The 23,978-nt window shown below is 39.5% G+C and overlaps 1 protein-coding gene across 1 annotated transcript in view; it reads right to left on the reverse strand.

Annotated features, from left to right (window-relative positions):
- Nucleotides 1-13,234: 13,234 nt before the first annotated feature.
- Nucleotides 13,235-23,978, reverse strand: part of GPALPP1 (GPALPP motifs containing 1) — a 34,728-nt gene continuing 23,984 nt past the window's right edge. The window contains exons 7-9 of the mRNA XM_014838873.3: nucleotides 23,552-23,650; nucleotides 16,948-17,166; nucleotides 13,235-16,257 (exon numbers count right to left, since the gene is read on the reverse strand). Coding sequence (XP_014694359.2) covers nucleotides 16,948-17,166; nucleotides 23,552-23,650 — 318 coding nt within the window. The 3' untranslated portion in view covers nucleotides 13,235-16,257. The remainder of the gene's footprint in view (nucleotides 16,258-16,947; nucleotides 17,167-23,551; nucleotides 23,651-23,978) is intronic.

Genomic DNA, 23,978 nt, shown 5'->3' on the forward strand with positions numbered 1-23,978 from the left:
GGATGTGGCTCCTGGGGGCAGGGGAGGGATGCTGTCCCGAGGTGGAGGGGGGATTTGGCTGTGTCAGAGTCCCTTTGAAGTGATCGTTCCGCTCTTTGCCATAGCAGCGCTGTGGCCTCCTTGCATTAATATCCCCCACAGTCCTCTTTTCGAATCCTCTTTCTTGCTCATTTTGGCTCAGTGAGGCATCTGTTACGAGGCTCCAGCTCAGGTCAAGACACTTCGTTGGATGTGGCTTTTCTTGGCGGAGGGAAGCCATGTGGAATTCTAGTGCCTCCTCGTGGTATCTCTGACATTTCCAGCTCTGCCTCACCCTCTAGGAAAAATCACAAGTTTTTCAATGGCTAGTATTTAGGAAGCAAAAATAATCTTTCTCCATGGATTAATGTACCCATCCATCCATCCCTCCCACAAACTTTACTGAGTATCTATTATATTTCAGCTGGACCCTAGAGATAATACTAATAAAGAGATAAGCCACTGTCTTCACAGACTTCACAATCTGGCTATGGGAAGGGGAAAAAACAAGTGAATAGCTCCTAGTAGGACAAAGAGCTCATGGGAGAGTGACCGAGGGAGGGACCCACCGTCTGGGGAAGTCGTTTAAGTTATGGAACCAGAAGATATTTTTGAGCTGGATGTTCAAAGATGCTGTCCCTCAAGGTTGAAAGGTGAAATAATGACAGTAGTTGATCAAACAGGGGATTCCGCCTTCAAAATAAACCAGAGTATAACACGTAATAACACCCGCCTTTACCTGGGTTCATATGCTTGCTGCCTTCCAAGCAGGTCTGCAGTCAGGAGCAGGTACAAAGACAGTGCTGGTGGGAAAGTCCGGGAAGAAGCTGTCAGTATTAGACTAAATGTAGCACAGCATTGTTGGCTGACACCTGGAGCAGAGACGACAGGCACCTCCTGGAAGGACCAGGCTCTTCACTGGGCAGACGATGGGGTGTGTGTGTGAGCAGAGAGGCACAAACAGAGGCTGGGAGGAAGGCACAGACTCGCCCCCAAGAGCAGGGGGCGTTGTGAGCTGGTCAGAGGAGGTGGCACTTTAATCTGAAGGCTATGCAATCATTGAAAGATTTTAAGCAGGGTATTGATATAATCAAATGTGTATATTACAAAGGTCATTTTTATGGCATTATATTCACGACGCTCACAAGTTCGAGAATGACTCCCGGGCTCTGGATTGGGTGAATTTGTCGAAGCTGGTGCCCATTCACAGAAAGAGCGATATAGGAGGAGAGGCTGGAACAGGGCAGCTACACCTACTGGTTTCTTGTGTGTTCTCCCCTAGGTATTCTTTGCTTCTACAAGCGTATTTCCCTTGAAAGCAATTAATGAATTCTATTTTGGTCATGTGTTTGAAGTGCCGGTGGAACATCCAAGAGGAGGTTGGTGGCAGGGGATTTAGAGTTACTGAAAGCAGGCTGCCTCGAGATTGAGCTCTGAGGCTTGTGAGTCTCTAGAGGGAAAACAAAGTCACAGGCGAATGAGCAGAACAGGAAGAGAAGACAACTTTGAAGAGCATCTGTATTTAAGTGATGGGTAGATAAAAAGCCAGTGATGAAGGCCTGTGGTGGACCCAAGGGACTGATTGTTCAACACCACTCCTTCTAGAACTGCCCCCAACACCATGTTTATTGAAAGAACTGCCATGTTCTTTGGAATTGACACCCTCAACCTCATCCAGCCCGGTGGGCCCCTGACACTAACGAGAACAAGAATGCCTCCTCCAGTCTAGCGACAGTCCATCATTGATCCAGGGGTGGGCGGCAGACCCAAGCCAAGCCTGAGTCCTCCCAAGGAATTTGTTTGTCCTCCCAAACAAATTATTATTTGTTTAGGAGATGAAACATTTTTAAATTTCGGTACATAGCTACAGCATTCGTGTGCCCTGGCCTGGGGACGGAGTGGGGTGTACTTAGTTTGCCCTGTCGCCAAGGAGTGGGTAAATAGCTGAGTCACCTTTTACCCCCAGCAGAGACCCTCAGAGGACCCAGATCCTGAGCTCCAAACATCAGGATCCAGATATCAGGGCTCACTCGGCTCCAAAGAAGATTGAAAAACCTGCTCCCAGGAAGGCCAGCCCTCTGCTCCTTTGTCCCCTGCCCACTCTAAGACATGAAGCCCTCTGTCTGGCCAGCCAGGCAGGTCTGTTTGTGAAGCCCAGGAGAATGTAATCATCCTTCCATGTGTAGGAGCCATACTAGGTCTCTGATACCTCATTTTGGAGCACCCTGAGGTCAGTTTCTGTATCCCCACAGGGGGCAGCTGGGGATATAGCTCTAAGCCCTCTGGGAGGGTGAAATTGGGAAGCTTCTAGTGGAGGAGGTGCTGCCTGAGATCCTCATCTGCCAGCAGCCAAGTTTTCTGCAGCATGTTCCCCAAGGCTGCCTCCACTTCATCTGAGGTCTTTGGGTCCTGGGAGATGAGCCAGTTGACATGAGCCACAGCCACAGCATAGAGCACAGAGCACCAGCACAGACGGAGTGCACCAGGAACAAGAAGAGAACAGAACAAAACAGAGAAGAGTGGAAGGAGGGCCACGTTGTCCTCCCTGGGAATTTTCATGTCAAAATGGAAAAAAGAGCCAGTCTTCTAGGTGTGGCTGAAGTTGTAAGACATCAAGTTCAAAGTTGTTAATGGCCATGCTCCCTACCACGTGAAGATCAGCCTGCGGGACTGAGACTGATGACCTAGAAACTTAGAGGGGAGCAGATTTAGAACAGTCTCAAGGGCTAGAGACCCTGATTCCATTGGCTCCTAGAGCCCAGAAGCATCCTTGCCTTTCCTGAGCTCTGTGTTCACGTCTTCCTTCCAGCCTCTGAATGACCCAGGTTTTCTCCCATAAAAGTCCCCTAGATTGAATTGAGCTTCTGCCCGTGCTAACAAGAGTACTGACTAATAACATAAGGAGACTTAGACCAGGCATACCAATAGGAGACAAAGCTAGAGAGTGGGGCTACAGAAGCAAAGGGGTAAGAGTTTCAAGAAGAAGGGAGTGATCACTCCAAAAATGTTGCATTCAAGTTGAAAAATACTGTTAGATTTACCCTCAAAAAGGTCACTGAAAACCTTAATGACAACACTTTTAATGGACTGATTAGGGATGCCAAACTGAAGCAGGTTTGTTTTTATTTTAACATTACGAAAGTTTTAAGAGAGTACAGGGCTCATCCACTAAGGATATACTGGTTTCTTTTTTTTAATTATGATTTAAAGTTACAAAATTGAAAAGGTACAAAAAAATCTGTAGTGAAAAATAAGTCTCTTCTTTTCTAAAGTATCCCAGTTATTCAGTTTTCCTTCCTAGGGGCCCAGAGACAATCACTCTTCTGGGTTTCTCCACTACATTTACAAAGATGTTCTAAGTAACACACACACACACGCATTCTTTTTCCTTCCTCCTTCCCTCCCTTCCTGTTTTTCTCTTTTGGGAACATGCTATTCTGTACCTCAGTAGTTTCACTTGATATGTCCTGGAGATGGCTCCATATCAGGATCTATAGAACTGACTCATTCTTTTAGACAGCACAGTTGTGTTCCACAGAATGGAGGCAACAAAGTTTTTTATAACCAGTCCACTACTGATGGGCATTAACCTCTTGCTATTGCAAAAAATGCTCAATTAAAATTCACATGCCATTTCACACTTGTGTGAGTATATTTGTAGGATAAACTCCTAGCAGTGGAATTCTTTTGTATGTCATTTTTATGGATATGGACAAATTTCCCTCTACAGAGGCCACCCCTACTGACAATCGTATCAGCAATGTATGAGAGAAAGCATTTCCCACCACCGGTGCCAGCACAGGGTATTAACATTTTTTTTTTTTTTTTTAACTTCTGCTAATCTGTTAGGTGAAAAGTGATTTCTCATTGTAGTTTTAGTTTGCATTTCTTTTTTATGGGTAAGGTTGATTTTCTTTTCATAAACTTAAGAACCAGTTCGTTTCTGTGAAGCCTGCATTCATCTTTGCCCATTTGCTTCCTAAGTTTTTTTCTTGTGGAATTTTTCCTATTGACTTTTATCAGCGATTCAAATGCTAAGGAAATCAGGCTTTCGTGTGTGATGTGAATTGCAAATATTCATTTGTCTTTTGACTATGCTTTCTCCACAGAATTTTTCTTTAATATAGTCCAATTTGTCAATGCTTTATTTTAGATGTTATGTTGTCTTTAGCAGCCCTTGTCCATTCTGAGATTATAAAAATAAATTTGCCTTTTTCTTCCATTTCTACGGTTTCATTTTTTACATTTAAAAATATTTAATCTATCTGGAATTCATTTTGATCTACAGTGTGAGACAGAGATCCAATCTATTTGTCCCCTCCATGTCTACCCTGTAGTCTCAACACCATTTATTGAGTAATCTATATTCCCCCCCCAACTGATTTGAAATGCCTCCTTTATATTTGTGTCTGTTTCATAACTTTCTATGGCAGAGGAGCTTTAATTCCATTCCCAACCTCATCCTTAAAGAAAGGTTCATTGATATTGTTTCACTTTTAAATATGGGAGAGACTTGAGCGTGTCTGTATGTGGAAGGAGAAGAGCAAGTGGTGAAGAAATGCAGATGAGGCACATGTGGGGTTGTGAAGGGAAAATGGGTTAGGATAATTCATGACAGATCCGAAGAGCTGGTCCATGTGCCCACCTCCAGCAAGAGAGACTGTGCTCTGTGTTTTTCAAGGTTTTCTTGCATAATGTGAGGTAGCTTCCCCTCCCGCTCAGGTAGTTCTCCCTCCCAGTTCGTCAGTCCTCTTGGCCTCTCTTCTTCCCCATCCAGTCTGGAATTTGCGTTAATCCCTTGTGTTCCCTCATGGGCATTCCACTTCTCTTGACACCCAACCTAGATCAATGCTATGACTCATCTTGCCTTCTGCTCATCTCTGTTTCAGTTCCTCTTGCTTGTCTCTTGGTGTGTATTCCAAACCTTCCAGACTCTGACCTCTTCCTCTCAGCAAATGACCTGTCTCATCTGAGTGGAATGCAGGTTCTCAACCTGGAGTCTGTGATTGGGATTCAGGAGGTTAGGAAACTGAAATTATATGTAAAAATTTGAGTAACATGTATTTTTGAGGAGTGAAACATCCATAATTTTCATCAGATTCTCAATACCCCAAAAGGTCAAAAAGCCTTTAACTCAGCAAATTGAGTACGCCAGGTATAACCTCCCTTCACTTTTGACCTTTACCTAAAAACGTACCTACACCCATAACCACAGTCATTTCCTTTTTCTACTTTTTGGAGCATGGGATCCCTCTTCCAGTTTATTCAAAGCCAAACCCCTATACATCATCCTTTAACTCCAGCCTTTCAGCTAGATCATTTTCTCTTACTTACTCCATCTCTCCTCTCCACTGCTCCTTCCTTTCAAATTGTTCTCTCTCACGCCTACGCATACACATAACAACAGCAACTTCACCACCTGAAGCCCCTCTGCTGGCCTCTCTCTTTCTGTTTTGCTCTCAGCTCACCCCTCAGCGGAGCCTGGTACCTCTCCTCTGTGATCTCATAACGTCCTGTACCGTCTCTGTCCTGTGCTTGCGCTGCGTTATTATAGCTGTTTCTGTGTATCTGTCTCTCCCATCAGGCTGTGAAGTCGAGGACCACATCTTATTTATATTTGTTTCCGTAGAACGGCGTCTTGCACACTGTGGGAGCTCGATAAGGATTTGTAGACAGCAGTTAATGGATTTAGCTGTTCTTCTCTGGATCTCCTTCTTCTCTATTATGTCTTTTCTTGAGGTACAGAAACTAGAACAGGAAACAGTTCTCTAGGTAAATACACCCCAGGTTTTTCTAAATGTAGCACAACTTTTTTTTCTTGTATTTCTGTTACCTCTTATAGTACCCAATACTCTACTGGCATTTTGGCTATAGACCAACCCTGAGTTGGTCTAAATGACTTCTGAATCGCTTTCTGCACTATAACCAAAAACTCAAACTCATACTCTTAATAAATCTAATTTGCATTATTAATGCCTAAATTAATGTCATTACTGCCCACACGGAAACCCAGTTCCGTGCAAGGCAGTACTGGCAAAGCTCATTTAGGAACAGTTACCTTTGTAAGAAAAAACACCTTTTATTCTCTTCAGAATGATACATTTACAAATTATCTGATCGCCATATATAGGAGGCCAGCAGCACTATGGCAATAGATTTGATTGCTAATTCTAAACTATTTATTAGAGAACTACCTCCACTTGACAACACTTTAAAAAATCCATTTCTAACTAGTCCACATCAGGCTTTTTATTGATTGTAGTGGATTCGGGTTTTTCCCCACATTTTTGCCTGCCCAGAGTATATTCCCTTCTTTTGGTAACAACACCTCCAGTTTCCTTTAGAGAACCATTATGGCACAGAGGCTAGACACTTGCAGAGCACCTGACGAATCTAGTGGCCCACCAGTGCCCTCAATCAATGACGAATGGTTAACTAGAGTTGCTAACATCAGGCCCCATCTTGGGCCTGAAGAAGCGAAGGGAACTTTGGCTCCTATCTTCTTATATTAGTTTTCTAGGGCTGCTGCAAAAAACGACCACAAACTTGGTAGCTTAAAATAAGAGCACTTCTCTCTCATGGTTCTGGAGGCCAGAAGTCTGAACTCAAGGTGTCGGCAGGGCCACGCTGCCTCTGAAGGCTGTGGGGGAGAATCCTTCCTTGCCTCTTCCAGCTTCTGGTGGCTTGTAGAGTTCCTTGGCTCATGGCGGCACCACTCCAATTGCTGCCTCCATCTTCTCATGGCCTTCTTCCTGGTGTGTCTTTGTGTCTCAAATCTCCCTTTCCTTTCTTGGATAAGAACACCAGTCATTGGATGTAAGGCCCATCCTAAATCGAGGATGATCTCATCTGGACATCTTTAATTTAATTACATCTGCAAAGACCCTTATTCCAAATAAGGTCACATTCTGAGGTTCCGGGTAGACGTGTCTTTGGGAGCACTGTCTGGCTCACTACGCTTGCCTCTGGCACTCCTGCAGACCCAGCTCTCCGGGTGCTCAGGAGACGAATCTGAGAATCTCCTATTCCCTTCCTGCTTCCTCCTAGTTATGCAAGTTGGGGATTAGTGTGGCCCCGACTTTGGATAACCTCTCTTGAGGGCTGGCTCAGAGATTAGACACCTTCTGTCCAAGACACATGATTAATTGGCAATGTCAGGAAAGTTTCCTTGCTATTGATTGGGTGGAAGCTGGCAATTCTTCATTTTGTTTCATTTCCCTGTCTTCTTTTTTCTTGTCTTGTTCGTAAATGGAAAAGCTAAATAAATCATCTTGAATTGTATTGTGATTTATAAATTGCAGCAGAGTGGGGTGAATAAACGGTGACAGCCTCATTTCTCATCTACTGTGTGATAAATGTACTTCTCCATGTCAGAGGATCTGATTGAAGCAAATAAGTAGGCGACAAGCAGTACTGTCTTATTGGGCAGAACCCACCCCGGCCAAGTCATCTCGAAAGCACGTCAGCATGTGCATGCTGTCTGCCTACACCCCTCCGCACAGAGACTCTTACCATGAGAACTGGACTGGAAGATACTTCATGAAAAGGGGATTCACAAATTTACCAGACACATTGGTAAACCTGGGGTGAACTGACAGGTAGGTGGGTAATATCCCATTTTGATAAACAAAATACTGGTCTTCTCATTAGAAAATGGGTGGGAATAAAAAATGAGATGGGGGCTATAGCAAATATCAGACATTTTTGCCTTTGTAGCATGTGTTATCTTGTTTCCAATCACAGCACTCTTATTTTCTTTAAGAGAACTACCCTCCCATGTTCTCAGTCCATGTGGTTTTGGTAGGGTTTAACCCACTCTTTGGCTCCACAGGTAAGGATGTGAACTGGCCTGGGTTATTGGGTGTTGTGTCTCCTGACCATATGATTGATTCCTGGTGAACAGGTGGCCAAAGCTGGTCCTTAGAGCCAATCAGCATCAGTCCTTGGGCGTTGGCTGTAACAAGTGGGAAAGAGAAGCTTTCTTTTCATTGGGTTGCTAAGCTGGTAGGATGTCACTCTAGAGGTGCTGCTATCTACATTTGTCACCAGCTGGGAAGGCCACCTAACAAAGTCCACACAAAGGAAAGCAGGCTGAGGGGATGAGAACAGAATCCTGATGACGTAATTTGCACCTCCAGATCCAGTTGTACCTAAAGCCAGGGCTACTTTCTGGACTTTTCAGTACATGAGTGAATAAATTGTCTTTTTTTGCTTAAGCCTGTTTGAGCCACGTTTCCATCACTTGTTGCCAAGAGTCCTGATAAATATAGGAATTTTTCTGAGGTCATAGAAGTGAGTGGGTCTGTCTACAAAAGTTGTCTGAACGGGCCTGTTATCCAGCGGTCTGCAATGACAACCATCATTTACTGCTGGATTTTGAGCTAATTGCTTAAATGTGTCATCTTGTAACCATCACAACACCCTGTAAGGTATTATTGCCTCCATTTTAAGACAAATTACAGCTGAGCTAGGTTGATGAACTTGATCTCAAGTTTACACACTTAATGGCAGGGCCAGAATTTGATTCCAGGCTGCTATTTCCAAAGTTTATGCTCTGAACCAGCACAGTATAATTCCCTTATGGTAATCAGGGCTCTCAGCAGCAAATGAAATAATGTACCTGGCCAGTGTAAGCAGGCCCAGAAGCTATGTGACCAGGGATACGTCCAACCACTCTGCAGTGCTCCTCCAGTAAGGCAGTGTCACCACCACTCCACACATCACTGGTCTCCAACATGGTGGGTCACACTAGCGATGCTTGGGACTGGGTACCAGAAGTGCGACCTCTGCTGCTGCTGAAGATCTGGCCACCTCTACCACTATGCCTACCAGAAGATGATTCTAGGAATGTCTGTTTCTTCACTTTCCTCCCCTTGGAATCCCAATTCCACCTCGGTGCATCTGACTGGCAGAGCCCCGGCCACATCCCTGTGCCCTAGCAGCAAGGGAGGCTGGGAAATGAGTTTTGCCTTCTATCCTTTGAATCAAGAGGCTCAGTGGCCACAGCACGATAGCAATTTGAATTTTTTTGATTCTGGAAATCTTAATATGCCATGTTTGGACCAAATCGAGTTTGCTTCTTGTACTTTGGAGTGCATCAGAATTACCTGGGGAACTTGCCGAAAATAGATGCCCCACCTCAAATCTACACACAGAATCAAAATCTCGATAATAAGGCTAGGGCATCTGTATTTTTATTAAGCCCCCAGGGGATTCTGATGAACACCAAAGTTTGAAAAACATTGATTTAGAGGTTTTTGCTGACTAAATTGGTCCACACAATGTTTCTTCAGCTACTGTCCTTCATCCCTCTAAACTTAGGTATTACTCAGTTCTGGTAAATGCTGAACTAAAGATGCAGTCCTTCTGGGGGTTGATATGTGCTTACTGGAAAGAATATAAATGTGATTTTTAAAAAGCTCTTTATGATCAGCAGATAAAAGGAAATACCCTGAATCCATCTTTTCATGTTATTTTCTTGGAAGCGTCACAGTATAAATGGGTCAACTAACATGTCATAAATTGATAAGAGAGTTCTAATCTGCCTTTATTGACAAACTGGTTTGACTGGCAAACATTTTTAACTCTAAGAATCTGTTTTCAAATACGACAATTTTATTAACCAGTATACAAGTCTGTTGGGAAAGACTAATTTAAAAGACTAGAACATATCTAGTTAAAATGAAGACTGAAGAATGGCCACAAATTCTGGAGTTATTTTCTGGCCAATATCAAACTAATTATGACTGTATCTATTGTAATAAGTAGCAAACTTAGGTTAACAAACTGCTTTCTTTATATGTGTGGTGTGGATGAGTTGTTATAGTAGTATGTATTGTTCAGTGAGCAAAATGTGTTGCTTTCAGCCATTACCCCAAAAGATAAAAATCATCATAAGTTATATATATAGGCAACTCCATTTCTTCTTTTGTGCCTGGTGATAAAAGGCGCAAGTTTATTTTCATCTCAGGACTGACTGTATGAAGAGAAAACTTTCAGACTAAATATCTCATCACATGGCCTGTTTGGCCAACATTACCCCATCCTAAGGAAACCAAATGGAAGCTCTATAAAGGGCTGGACAGTGGAAGGTGATCATAAGAGATACTTGAAAATGAGCTTTGAAATGTTTTTCAATATTCTAGTATAGGTCCTTGAAAATTTTCAGTCTTCGAACAATCATGTACTTTTGCTTTTTGACATTATTTTATCTATTATCTTTCATTAGCAAATGGAGAAACTGATATCTAAAAGTAAACTTACTACTTTTCAAGTTCTTTAGTAAAATAATACCTTAGCTGTCAAAGGTCAGTTACCTAAGACCTCAAAGTACCACAGGAACATTAACTGGTTAATTCTCCCAAGGGAAATAGTCATAAGGTAGAGACCACCCCTGGAGTTCATCTTTAGCATCCCTCACCCTTTCAATGTTCTGCACTTGCAAGGTGTTCCATGATCTCATGGGGCCCCAGTCACCAAGGACAAAGATCTTCTAAGCTAACCATTCCTCCCAGGGACGTTTCCATTTTTTTTTTTTTAAAGTTCTATGATGAATTGCATGAACCTTACTTTTTGTTTTTTTAAGATTTTTTATTTTTTTCCTTTTTCTCCCCAAAGCCCCCCTGGTACATAGTTGTATAGTCTTCGTTGTGGGTCCTTCTAGTTGTGGCATGTGGGACGCTGCCTCAGCGTGGTTTGATGAGCAGTACCACGTCTGCGCCCAGGATTCGAACCAACGAAACACTGGGTCACCTGCAGCAGAGTGCGCGAACTTAACCACTCAGCCACAGGGCCAGCCCCCGTTTCCATTTTAAAAGGTGCCTAAGAGAAGGCAGAGTCCATGTCAATAGAACTAAACTTCCATTGACAGTAGAATCTTGAGCCCTGGAGCAGCTGGCCAGTAAAAATGTTTGAAGAATGAAAAGTTTTAGGCATCAATTCACTTGATAGAAATGATAATCCCCTCTTCATAATGCAAGTATTATTGGTACTGGTGATTGTAGCTTTGCAACATAAAATGATCATGTATTTAAGAAAATTTAATACAGGAAAGAGGAACATAAAACAAGGGCAAAGGGACTGTTTACAGGAACATATTATAATAAGTGCAGTGACTCTCAAACTGGACTTGACAAAGAATGACAGGGTATAATTATTAAAAATGATACCCTGACTCTAACCTCAGATTCCCATTCGATAGAGGTGGGTTTGGGAATGTGCATTTAAACAAGCTCCCCAGTTGATCTGATGGAGGCAGTTCAAAGACTACAAATTAAGAAACAGATCTACTGTATTCTCCAGCCCCTAAATGAAAAGTTACCGCCATGTCCTGGAATTCTAAAGATTAACTGATATCAATCAATCAACTGATTGATATAATCAATGGGTATCAGTTGAATTCATCTGGTGCTATTTAGCTCTTAAAAAAATGTATATAATCCTCAATAATTAGGCCTAAGAGAAGTGAACAATAACTAATAACAAATTCGGGCAAAAAAACTCACCCACCAAAACCAAAATTTAAGCTCTACTTAAATTACTGCAGTTTTGGTGATAAACTATAGGCAGAAGTTCAGTGTACTAATATTCTGATAGCTGATGACTGTTATTGGGGTTACATGCAGGTTTTCAGAGCAGGGACCTAAGGCATGCATTCACATGTTTGGGAAATTCTGGAAGGCCAGTAGGGTAGACCTTTGGTATTAGGCCCCATCTGGCCAACTCCTACGAGACGTTTCTGACTTGGCTGAGAAGTACTCTCCTCTAGGAGGCTCCTTCCACCTTCTGGATTGGGTTAAATGCCCTCATATGGGCTTCCTAGTGTCAGTAGCAAGGACCAACCCTGAGCATTTGCCACTACACACCACTCACTGGCGTGGTTCTTCAAACACCACAGAACCAATGCTTCAGAGCCTTGGCACAAGTGGTCAGTCATTTTTCACACTGCCAGCTTCTTTTTCATTTTTTAGGTTTCAGCTGAAATGCCATCTTTTCAGAATGACTTTCCTTATCACCTTACTTAAATAGGATTCCTATCCTCAACGACCTGTTACAGTCTCTCACTACCCTGTTTTCTTTATAACACCTATCACAATTTACAAATACTTGATCTTTTTTTCCAGTTGTATTGAGAAAGAATTGGCATACACCACCGTATAAGTTTAAGGCATACAGCATGATGGTGTAATTCACGTATATTGTAAAATGATTCCCAGAATAGGTTCAGCTAACATCCATCTTCTCATATAGACACAACGAAAAGGAAGAGGAAAAGAGAAAAAAAATTTCTCCTTGTGATGAGAACTCTTAGGATTTGCCTCTGACAACTTTCCTATATACCATATAGCAGTGTGAGCTAGTCATCATGTTGTACATTTACTTGATCTTTTCTACTGAGGTCTTTTTCTGCTCTCCCACTACCATATAACATCTTGAGGCAGGGAATGTGTACTTACCTTTGAATACCCTGTAGTGACCAGCACAGAATCTCCTCTCAAGGAGGAAGGCTCTAAGTGTCTGGTTCACCACTGCGTTCTTAGCACCTAGCACACCCTCAGGCATTTAATAAATGTCACTGAATGAATGAAAACACACTATTCCCTCAAGAAATACTTATTACAGGGAAGTAATCTGAAAACTCAAGGGCTTTCTTTTGTTGCTCCTGTATGTCCAGATTTCTATCATTTAATGCTGAGCTTTTGTACCGTAAAGTATCTCCTTTGATCACTTTCCCAGTCCTGTCTCCCTAGTAGTTCAGTTTCTAACTCTGACCCCATATAATAAAAAACCAGGACTTAAAAAAAAAAAGAGGTTAATTTCCTCTCGAAATTGTAAGAGAATACAAGCTTTCTGAAAGAATTTGGGAAAGAGAGAAAGCAAAAAAAAAAGGAGCTCATAATCACCAAACCAGAAAAAACCCACCAACTGTTACATAACCCTATGATATGCAGAGAAATGGATTCTTGGTTATAACCCAGCACCAGCCCCTCTGGTGCCATGCTGCTCTTAAAAGCATTTCCAATTTGACTGTCTCGCACTTATAAACAAATTGTTAATATTTGTAGTTATACTGGGATAATGAAAATCTGGCAAATGAGTTGGAGTAAGGATCTTTTTTCACAATAGCCCAATGATCTGGTTGGTCAGAATACATCTTTACAATACTGTCTGCTTCAGATAAGCGAATACTATTAAAACAAAAGCAAAAGACCACAACTTCTCAGATACAGATGAAACTTTATTTATACATAAAAAAATTACACTTCAGGAATTCTTCTCTTCTAAAAACGTCTTTTAATTGTAAATTTCAAAATGAAAAGATTGAAAGGGGCAGTGTATAGCTTTTTAATTTTCTACATAATACAATCACATTTAATGTTTCAAGCTGCAAAAAATATACCTCTCCTATAATAGGAAATGCATGACCTTTATAACTGCGGACTTAAATCACAAGATGGCATCAAAAGGCAAAATAAAACAAATTAATATTCTGAGACAGAAGACCTGGTGCTGATGTGCATGGGTCCTATCTCTAACCACTTCCCTCCGTGGTAATTCTTCCTTGTAGGTTTATAACTCAACAGAGAATTTTTTACTAACAACACCTATCATTACCATGGAAAAAGTGAAAAGAGAAGTGATAAGGGCTCTTGTAAACAGTCTAAAAATTATCTCCCATGATCATAGATTTCTGAGTAATAATATTAACATTATCCACCCTATAAAAGAAACAAAAAGTGCCATAATGTTTTGGGATCAAATAATTTATATAATAGTCATTAATCTAATCTGGAGCATGTAAGCCTCAGTACCATTGAAAGCTCAACCTCACTTCTAAAAAAGAAATTAATTCAAAGAACCATTAAATGTTTGTGATAAATTAAAAGTCAAGTGGTTGCTACATCCCAACGAGATTAAAAACTCTTAGAAGACTGTGGCTTTTTTTTTTTTTTTTTAACAGCAGGGCTTAATTTACAATGTTTTGCCCGATACAAAAAGGATTTAATTTATCTGATAAAACAGTCTTTTTATGGGTGCAGCCACCATCTCTCACCTTTTGTCTCCCCTTCCAATTCCACTTGCTAAAGCCATTTATTTACCAGTAACATGGTTATTATTTGAAGCATCTAAATCTATCTGAGACGACAATTTAGAGAGCTGGACAAAATTATATAATTTTAAGTACAATGAACTTAAATGTCACCTTCAACAGTTCAAGCAAACTTTTGAATTTAGTGTTGCTCTTTTTTCTTCACTTTTAAGTTTCAAAAGAGGTATCAGTTCTACAAAATTTGGCCAAGAGGTGTAGGAAATTAAAAAGTTCTTATTAGAAAATGTCCACAATCTCAATTTTCTGCCAGATGGACAGGAGACTTGATTTAATGAGGCCATTTGCAGCTTTGGAAGATGGGACGGGATGAAGTGAAGAACACCTTGCCATGCTGTGCCAATAGCCCCTTTGCTCTTTATCATCAATGTTGTTGGGGTTAGTCTCTCCAAGGGGCAAAAAACCCTCTGATCTGGGCTTAAACTTCGTTAAAACTGTCCTGGGGGGGGGGGGGGCAGGAAAAAGCTTCAGACCTGAGGGGCCAGTGAGGTGGTATCTCACGGCAAGGATCAGGCAGAAGAAGCTCTGCTCCCTTTTGCTAAGGTCATGGACACTCCAAGGGGGAGGGAAGAAAGAGTGAACACGTAATACAGAAACACCCCTATCCCCTTGAGATGAGAGCAAAGCAAAAATAAGTATCCAGAGACGACATTTTCACCTTAAAAAATACCAAACTTCCCAAAAATATATGTTGAGAATTCACATAAGGATGAGGAACTAGAAAATATTTCTTCCTTCCATTGGGGAAAAAATTGTAAGAAAATTACATGAAAGCAATAGAGGTTCTTGTACAAAGTTTTGTGTTCAGAAAATATCACCTACTAAAAATGACATCTTCAGTCAAATGGTAGTTCTGTCCAATTCTGCTTAGACTAGAAGCTTTTTCAATTTGCTCAGGAGAATAATTCATTTTGTTAATAGCGACACTCCTTGAGTAGGCTACTGTTTGCACTGATGTTACAGAAAGCATTATTGTACTGCTATGATTAGAAGGAGGGTAATTTGTACCATAATTGGACTGGACAGTGTACTCAACTTCCGTAAAGCCTAAATCAACTAGGACTCAGAATCATTTTCCATTAAAACCTCGTGCTTCATCAAAATTAGGACACACACCTAGCAGAACAACTGGGCTTAATCTGTAAGAAAATATAACTTACAGAATTTGAATTTAGGCTTTAACTATTTAGCATTTCCCATGTCACATCTTAAGAGGCAGTGCTGAAAGCATTACAAACTCATTATACTCCCATTGGAGTGCTTATGACTACAGTTTCCAGTTACATTTTTGTATTCAGGGATTATGAGTCTGACTTTTTAAAAAGGCTATATTCATGATTGATATAAAAGATCTGTCCTCAATAAATTAGCTAAAATCTGTTAACTATAAATGGGTGAAGTAAGATCATCCCAAAGCAGAGCTTAAAGACTTAGAAAGCTTTGGCTGAGATCACAGAGTCTGAGTCTGGACTTGACACTGCTAATGGTTAATGGCGTATCTTGTCCCTCAGATGGCCTCCCCTAGAAATACTCATTAAAGTTGGAAAAATCAAAATAGTTTTTCCTTAGCACACAAGACAACACAGAGGTCCCTCTTTCTCACTTAAATAACCAAAAAACCCAAACGACAAATAAAAAGCCCTGAGTGCCCAAACAAGCAAACTGATGACAAAACAGACAAAACCTCTACACCCTCTGGTTTCAAGTAAACGTGTCGTCACCAGCTGCAGTATAGAGGGAAGACCCAAATGATTTCAAAGTCGTGGATTTCCCGTTAAGGACCTGACACACGTACTCCAGCGTAGCTTAGGAACCTCCGACGAGGAGGTCCCGGGGTACTTGTGAGACACCAGAGAAGTTCAGGGAGTAGGGGGGAATCTTCGAAATAATTATTTGAAGAAAAGCCCAGGCTTCCTCAGAAGCCAAAGACACATGAAACTCTACTCTACATAAGGAACACAGATCTTATGTTTCCACATGACTTTAAACGACGCACAGAACAAGGTAAGTTTGTATGGTTCTTAAGACTAAAGATATTGCTGATCTTAAGAAACTCAAAACAAAGGAATAAAGGTGGACAGACAGATAAAAGAGTATTCTTCAACTTTTCTTCACTGCACAGGGAAATCCCCCTGAAGTAAGAATAAGAAAATTCAGTAAGTTGGAAAATATTTCTAACTTTAACTGTATTTTCTCTTAATACCACATTTTAATATTGTGTATTTAATTCTAATATTTAATATTAAAGCCACATTTAATATTTAATATTGATGTAGGCTTCATATAATTAAAACTCATAAAAATTTTAAGAAGCAACTTCAGCTTTTATGTAATTCTTTAATCACCATTATGAACCCTTGTCAGATTGGGCTATGGATGAATGATGTGATGGTTTTGAACCTGAGCTTACAGAGAACCTTTCAAATCAGTGAACATTTTCTAATTGCGATATTGTTTAACATAAAAAGACTGCTAGCAAACCTCCTTTCTTCATTCTTGAATAAAGCATGCATATTTACCCAAGCTCCAAACCACACTTTCCTTTGCCATTTCTCATAAACTAAACTTTTATTTTAGCATTTTTAACAGCAAGGCCCTGTTAGGTTATTATGAGGACAAGGCTGCTTTACCAGTAAACCACATTTTTCACCCTACAGGCCAAATTTTCAAAAATCACAGTTTATTTATAAAAAAAGAATTGCAGGCTTATAATCTACTTTATTATAAAAGGAAATAGATTTTTGCACACAATTTATAGATAGCGTATTTAGAAAAGTTCAAATTTATCAGTATGAAAACAAATCTCACCGAAAGATACTTACTTATAAAAACATATTGCCTTTGCCATGTGAAAATCTGGTGTTCAGTTCTCTAGATTTCTTTATCAGGGCTTTTTTCTGAGCTTCATCAAACCGATTAACTTTGAGATCCTTATCACGGTCAAATGGTATTCTTTCTTGGGGCTTATTTTTATCTTCAGCAGCCTTGTTCTTTAATTTTTTATGATGAATGTCCATAAGAGATTCTGATCTTTTTGATTCCTGGTGAAAGAGAGTAGAAATAAAAATCTTAGTTTGTATAGATTATTGACAGAATATGATCATGAAACAAAGTAAGTAGTAATGGTCAACATTAAGAAGGGCTATTTATAAAACCCAGTAGGTTTTTCCAAATGCAAGACAGCATCTATGAAGAAAATATGTACCAGAGCAAATTCAATCCAACCACAATGAAGATACCAACTAACTACGTGCCACACCATAAAAAAAGAGCAAGACAGAGAGGAAACAAATGTTTAAATAACCATAATGAGAAGCATCGTATGATGTGTCAAGATTAGAGTCTGAACCAAGAACACAGGTGAGAAGGGAAGAGCAATTACACTCTTGCTTGGGAGCCTGGTTAAAGCTTCACAGATGCAATGGTCTGAAGTAAAAACAAGGGCAAATCAGAAAAATCACGGCACAGAGGTGATAACATTCAAGACCTGTGCAGGTTAAGCTGAAATATTCTATATGCTAAGACAATTTTCACTCCTTTTAGTCTTCTGTTTTTTCTCTTACCTCTCCCATTTTCATTCTTCTTAGCTGAAATAGGTATTCACATTTTCAAATCTATCTAGTAGGATGAAGTCTGATCAAAGGCAATTGGTTTCATACATCAGAGATTCATTGCAGACCTTTCAGTATTGACTAAAGTAAAAGACAGAATGGCTGTGGACTGAAGAACAGGGAGTGGACGCAGGAATAGATGCAGGCAGTATAGACCAGCGGCCTTCAAAGTGGGCTATATGTATCCCTGGGGGCTACACGGAGCAGATTCCATGGGGTATGAATGCATGGATAATTCTAACGTTATTCACCCACAATTCCCAACCTCTTCATGAAGCCCTTCTTAAAACTGAGTTTGCTCAATAATTCACCTGGTGAGGATGTCTCCCTTTTCATTATGGCCCCTTCCCACTTAACAGAGGAGAAGTCTTTCCGAATCTCACTATAGAGTATTGCCCAGCAGAGCGAGCCTCCAGGGCGTCAGACAAAGAAATCTGAAACACTTGTCTGAAGGAAGCTGCCTCCAACGGAGGAACTGTAAACTGGAAGGACTTTGTGTCCTGTTGTGCCGTAAACATATTTCTCTTAAAAGTGTAACGTCCTTTAGAAATGGGTGCTTTGGTTCTTGTTGGAATGTTCTGAATGCAGATATACTGAAGAGTGGAAGTATGGAAGAAAGGGCAATTTTCGCTTAACAACCACATCTCTTCTAGGCCCTGCCTCCTGCCAAAGAAGATACCTGAGAGCAAAGATGTGAAAAGAGCTCAGTGCAAGCAACACCACAAGGCACCGGTAAGAAACGGGGAAAGTGGCAGCATCTTCTCTCATCCAGAAGACAAGCTCATGGTTCCTACTTACCTGCTTTACAACCCAGAAGTGTCACTGGAGTGATCATTAACACATCTATGTGAATGGAAAAATGACGTCAGACTTTCTGAGGGACAGTAAGTCTGACGTGGCTGATTCGACAGTGAGAACTGACCTCATCAATTAGGTTATGTGCCAATTATTTCTTATAAATTGGATGAGCTCAATCTAGAGCTAAAGGTTTGAGCAGAATGTACAAAAGACGTTGTATTAGTAAATATTTATTTAAATTAGCACTATTTCCACTTTCTCAATCCCTCTAACTCCATAAATTAGTCATTTCATAAACCTTGGTAAAGTCTTTTAGAAACAAATTGATTTGCAAGTCAAGTACTTTCTACTTCTTCAGAGTTAAAAAAAATCAGATATTGCTAAGAAAAAACAGGCTATCAATATATACAGTATATGGAGAAATAGTGAGGAGCTTAAGTTCTGAATTCAGAAAGATCTGGATAGCAATGAGGGTTCTGCTGTTTTCAACACTGGTGACCTTAGGCAAGCAATTTAAGCCGCAATTTCTCAGCTGTAAAATGCTAGTAATAATAGTAATGATTTCCAAATATTTGGATGCGGGAGGAGTTAAGTGATCTAAAGAAGACAAAGGACATAGTGCAGTGTAGGGTACACAAGAGTCACTCAATAAATGTCACGTGTTAGATTTATTAAGCCTTTGCTATACTGTAATCCTCACAATATCTCTGTAAATTAAATGTTATTATTCCCATTAGACAAATTTGGAAAGACAGAACCAGAGAACAAATGAATGAGACCAATGTGAAAAGAAAATCAAAGAGAGCTGACAGTTGAGAGATCATTAATAACAATTTTTGTGAATGGATCACTATGAGGTTTAAGTAAATAACTCAAATTGTTTAAAGAACTGAATGACATTGCTGTAACAAACTGCATTCCATTCTCATCCACTACTTTATGTAAACATGATTTCTTAACTCTTAACTCTAAAACTCTTAACTAAAAAAACAAATACACAGGGCTGGCTAGTGGCAAAGTGGTTAGGTGTGCATGCTCCACTTCAGCGTCCTGGGGTTCGCCAGTTCAGATTCTGGGCGTGCACCTACACACAGCCCATCAAGCCATGCTGCGGTGGCATCCCACATACAAAATAGAGGAAGACTGGCACAGATGTTAGCTCAGGCCAATCTTCCTCACCAAAAAAAAGAAGAAAAACAAACAAAATTATACATTTGATGTTGATAGCTGTCTTATTCAAGCACTAAGTAAGTAACATTCATCCAAAGACCAGGAACTAACTGGAAAAAAAGTCATTAAACATGAAATTAAATTTACATTTTACTTTTTATGTTTAATAATTATTTATAAAAACCTGCAACATGTTTACATTGTTTTGATCAAATGAAATTACAACTTAATCCTGAAGGAAAAACAGCATAAGCATTTAAAGACTTAGACACAGGAAATAAAAAAAAATCAAGTTATGTGCATATTTCTATTATAATGAAATATGACATCAAATATAATCAGAAAAAACTTTCAAGCGTGAAAGTGAATTCCGATAGGATAAAATTCTGTGGCAGAAGAGAAATGAAATTATGAATTCAAGGAGAAAAAAGAATGAAATAAAATTTCCAACTGTTAAGGAAATGCTTCTTTATATATATTTTTAATGGATAATAACAGATATTGAATTGCTAGGGTATTTAGATGTCATTTGAAACATTTAATAGAGTGATATAATATGCTAATATATATAAATTACATCTTTGGTAACTACTGAGACTTACAATGAAAATTTTCAGACGTCAAGTAAAAAGCTTGTTTTAGGGGATACCAAGCAAATACACTTGACCATATCTGACTAGCTGAAAAGAAATACAGAGTCCTGAGCCCCATCACAGACTCAGTGAATCGAAGTTGCCAACTGTGGGTCTCAGAAACCTGTGCACTTAAAAATCACCCCGTTATCATACAGGTGACCTATCAGATGTGGACCCCACTGTCAGGTCATTCTTTCTGGTAGTTTGGTATTAACAGAGAGAGGAGAGAATGGCAATACAAAGGAGAAGTGAAGTAGGATGAATTTTAGGATGGGGAACTATAATGTAATATAATTATACATAAATGTATAAATGTAAAAAAGCTATGCTATAGGGCCGGCTCTGTGGCTGAGTGGTTAATTTGGTGCGTTCCACTTCGGTGGCCTGGGGTTCACCGGTTTGGATCCTGGGCCTGGACCTATGCACCACTCATCAGGCCATGCTGTGGCGGCATCCCACATAGAAGAACCAGAATGACTTCCAACTAGGATACACAGCTATGTCCTGGGAGTTTGGGGAGGAAAAAAAACGCACTATACTATAAAAACTTGATCTTCTAGCACCATTTCTCCGCATTTGTCCACCCTTTCCCTGCTAATGAGAAAATAATAACTCATTAATGAGATAATAATGATGAAGGTAGATAGGCTGTCAGGAGTTGGAAGGGGAAGGCCTGAAGGTATAAGAAAGAGCTGGAGAAAACAGAACAAAGTGTGGAGGAGACGTGAGAAAGAATGAAGCAGTAGAGGCCCTACTCTACCTAGAGACACTACCGGGAGAAATGATTTATATTGATGAGCAAAACTGTATAAAAGGTAACAAAAAGCAAATAGAAATGGAGAAACAAAGACGGCAAGTTTCAATTTACTGATCCCCCCATCTTAGTAAATTAAACATCAATAAAGTCAGACGAATACATTAAACCACTGGATTACTATAATTAATTCAAACCACTCAAGTGCTCAGATTTGTTAAGATAAAGGAAATGAACTGTTGTGTCACTTATTTCAGGTGTTCTGCCTGTGTGGTTGAGCGTATCCGCATATTGTGGCATGCATGACCAAACCAGCACTACTACTATAAAAAACAACAGAAACACCCGGAAGCAGTCAGTTCACTTAAATTCACAGCTGAAAGCCAACTCATGCAGAGATCAATTTGCTAAATGACCAGTTTGCTGATTTACCAAATTTAATCACTTAACAAAAATGTGTGTGTTTTGCAATGTTTATAAAATCCAGAGCAATTATTTTGAATGGAGTGGTTTTTCAGCAGCTTTTGAAAATTCCATGCTAAGATTCTACTTGCTTAGTTTTTATTTTGTCTTCAGGGTAATATTTTCAAGAGTGTTCAATTAATCAAAACTAAGAGTTACTGAGTGGTTAATCTTGAGACTCTATTAATATTTTGAAAAGTAAATCTCATAAGTAACCAAAATTTCAGCATGAGTAGAATCCTAACTTTTTTGATGCATTTTAAAGTAAACTGCAGACATCATTTACATGTACACCTCAGTATTTCAGTATGCATTTCATTAACTAGGGTTTAATATTTCTTTACAAGTTTTTCTTTCAAGGTAAATTTCCATACAATGAAATGCACAAATTGTAAGTGTACATTCACTGAGTTTCACAATCCGAACTCCTATCAAGATCTGGAGCATCTCCATCACCCCAGAAAGCTCCGCATGCCCCTAGGTTCCTAGTCAATCCCCACTCCACTCCAACAACCATGATTCTGATGTTTTCCTACCGTGGATTCATTTTGCTTATTTTAGATCAAATTCATATAAATAGAATCGTATAGTATGTACTTGCTTGTGCAAGACTTCTTTCACTCTGCACGATAACTTTGAGATTCATCCACGTTGTCACATTTATTTGTAACTTGCTCCTTTTAATTGCTGAACAGTATTTCATTGTATACACGTTTGGTTTCTCTTTCTCTTATGATGGACACCTGGCTGTTTACAGAATTTAGCTTATAAATAAAGCTTCTAGGAACGTTCCCGTATAAGTTTTTTGAGGCTATTATGAATGAAGCACGTTCAGGTCTTTATGGGGACGGGTTTTCATTTGTCTGAAGTAAATACCCAGGGCTGGAGCTGTAGGGTCATGGGGTGGGTGTATGCTTAGTTTTATAAGAAATGCTCATTTCTGGTAACAGAAAAAGGCCCAGCTTGTTAATTTTCAGCTATCGTTCTTTTCTAGTATAACTAACTATGGCTATAAATTTTGACTCTTCAGTACCACTTTATTTTGCATGCCACAGATTTTGATGTGTTCTATTTCTGTTATCATTCAGTCCAGGTATTTTCTAACTTTCGTTATCATGTCTTTGACGTAATGTTTAAATTTTGCATTTTTCTAATTTCCAATTGTATAGGGCCTTTAAGTTATTCTGAATTTTAACTTAAATTCCTGTGGTCAGAGAATATGGTTTGAATGATAGAGATTCTTCCAATTTTGTTAAGACAACTTTTGAGCTGGTCAGTTTTTATAAATGTTCTATGTGGGTTGAGTTTTTGGTCAGTTTCCAAAAATGTTTCACGTATGCTTCTCTGTGTGGTGCTGGTCTACCGACATCCAATAAATCTTGCTCACTATATTTTTAGTATTCATGGAAATTTCATAATTTTGGAACAGAAGGTAATTCTCCTGAACACCTTTCAGGGGCTGACAGATTCAGTGATTTACACTGATTCTTCGAGCTGGAACACTCACCAGTTTTTTTTATGAGTAAGAGACTATAACAAAATAATGATATGCTAAATGAACACTGACTGGTTAGTTTATAAATTTAGATTGAACCATATTTGAAAACATTTTTCCTCCCACATTTAAATCGTCACATCAAACATTCCAAATCTGCTTATAGTTTACAAATTTATGAACTGAGGATCTCTAGGAGTTGGTAGGGCTCTTGCTTTCTGACCACATGCTACTGGTCTCTAGGAGTTAAATTTCTGATCTATGAGATCAGTAAAATATGAACTCAAAACAGTATATGAAATGCATTAAAAAGCCCTACACAAATGGATTTTATACAAACATATAAATACAAAAGAGTTGAGTATTTTTCAGGATGTGGGTACAGAAAAAGACTGAGGTAAATAGGAAGACATATAAAAGAAAGAGAAACGAGAGAGAAAAAATAAGAGCATTAAAAGACAGAGGAAAATAAACGGTTATATAGTTTTTCCTCTTACTTACATTGTATGAGGATACCTGCTCAGCCAATCTCTTTTCCCTTCCTGACAGCACGTGCTCTTCGTCCTTCTTATTCAATGACTTCCTTGCTTCTTGTGTTTCCTGAGGAACAAACATAGATAATACATTACTGAATCATATAATCAAGAGAAAATAAAAAAGAAATAGTATTATTTTTACTCAGATTGAGTAATAAGAGACTAACGTCAGCCAGGCTTGTTGAATCTCTTCCCACTAGAAATATTAATATCCTTGATATGGGATCAGTTAGTGTTCTACCCTGTAGTTTCCCTGAAAACATGAAAAATTTTTTTAGCCAATCAACAACTAGAAGAAATCATCTATTTATAAAACTCACAAATGAGTCTGACAGTGATGAAAAGTAGGAAAGGAAATCAGGCTTTAAAAGAAATACTACATTTTCTGTTTT

The sequence above is a fragment of the Equus asinus genome, chromosome 11, assembly GCF_041296235.1.
Source record: "Equus asinus isolate D_3611 breed Donkey chromosome 11, EquAss-T2T_v2, whole genome shotgun sequence".
Taxonomy (NCBI): Eukaryota; Metazoa; Chordata; class Mammalia; order Perissodactyla; family Equidae; genus Equus; species Equus asinus.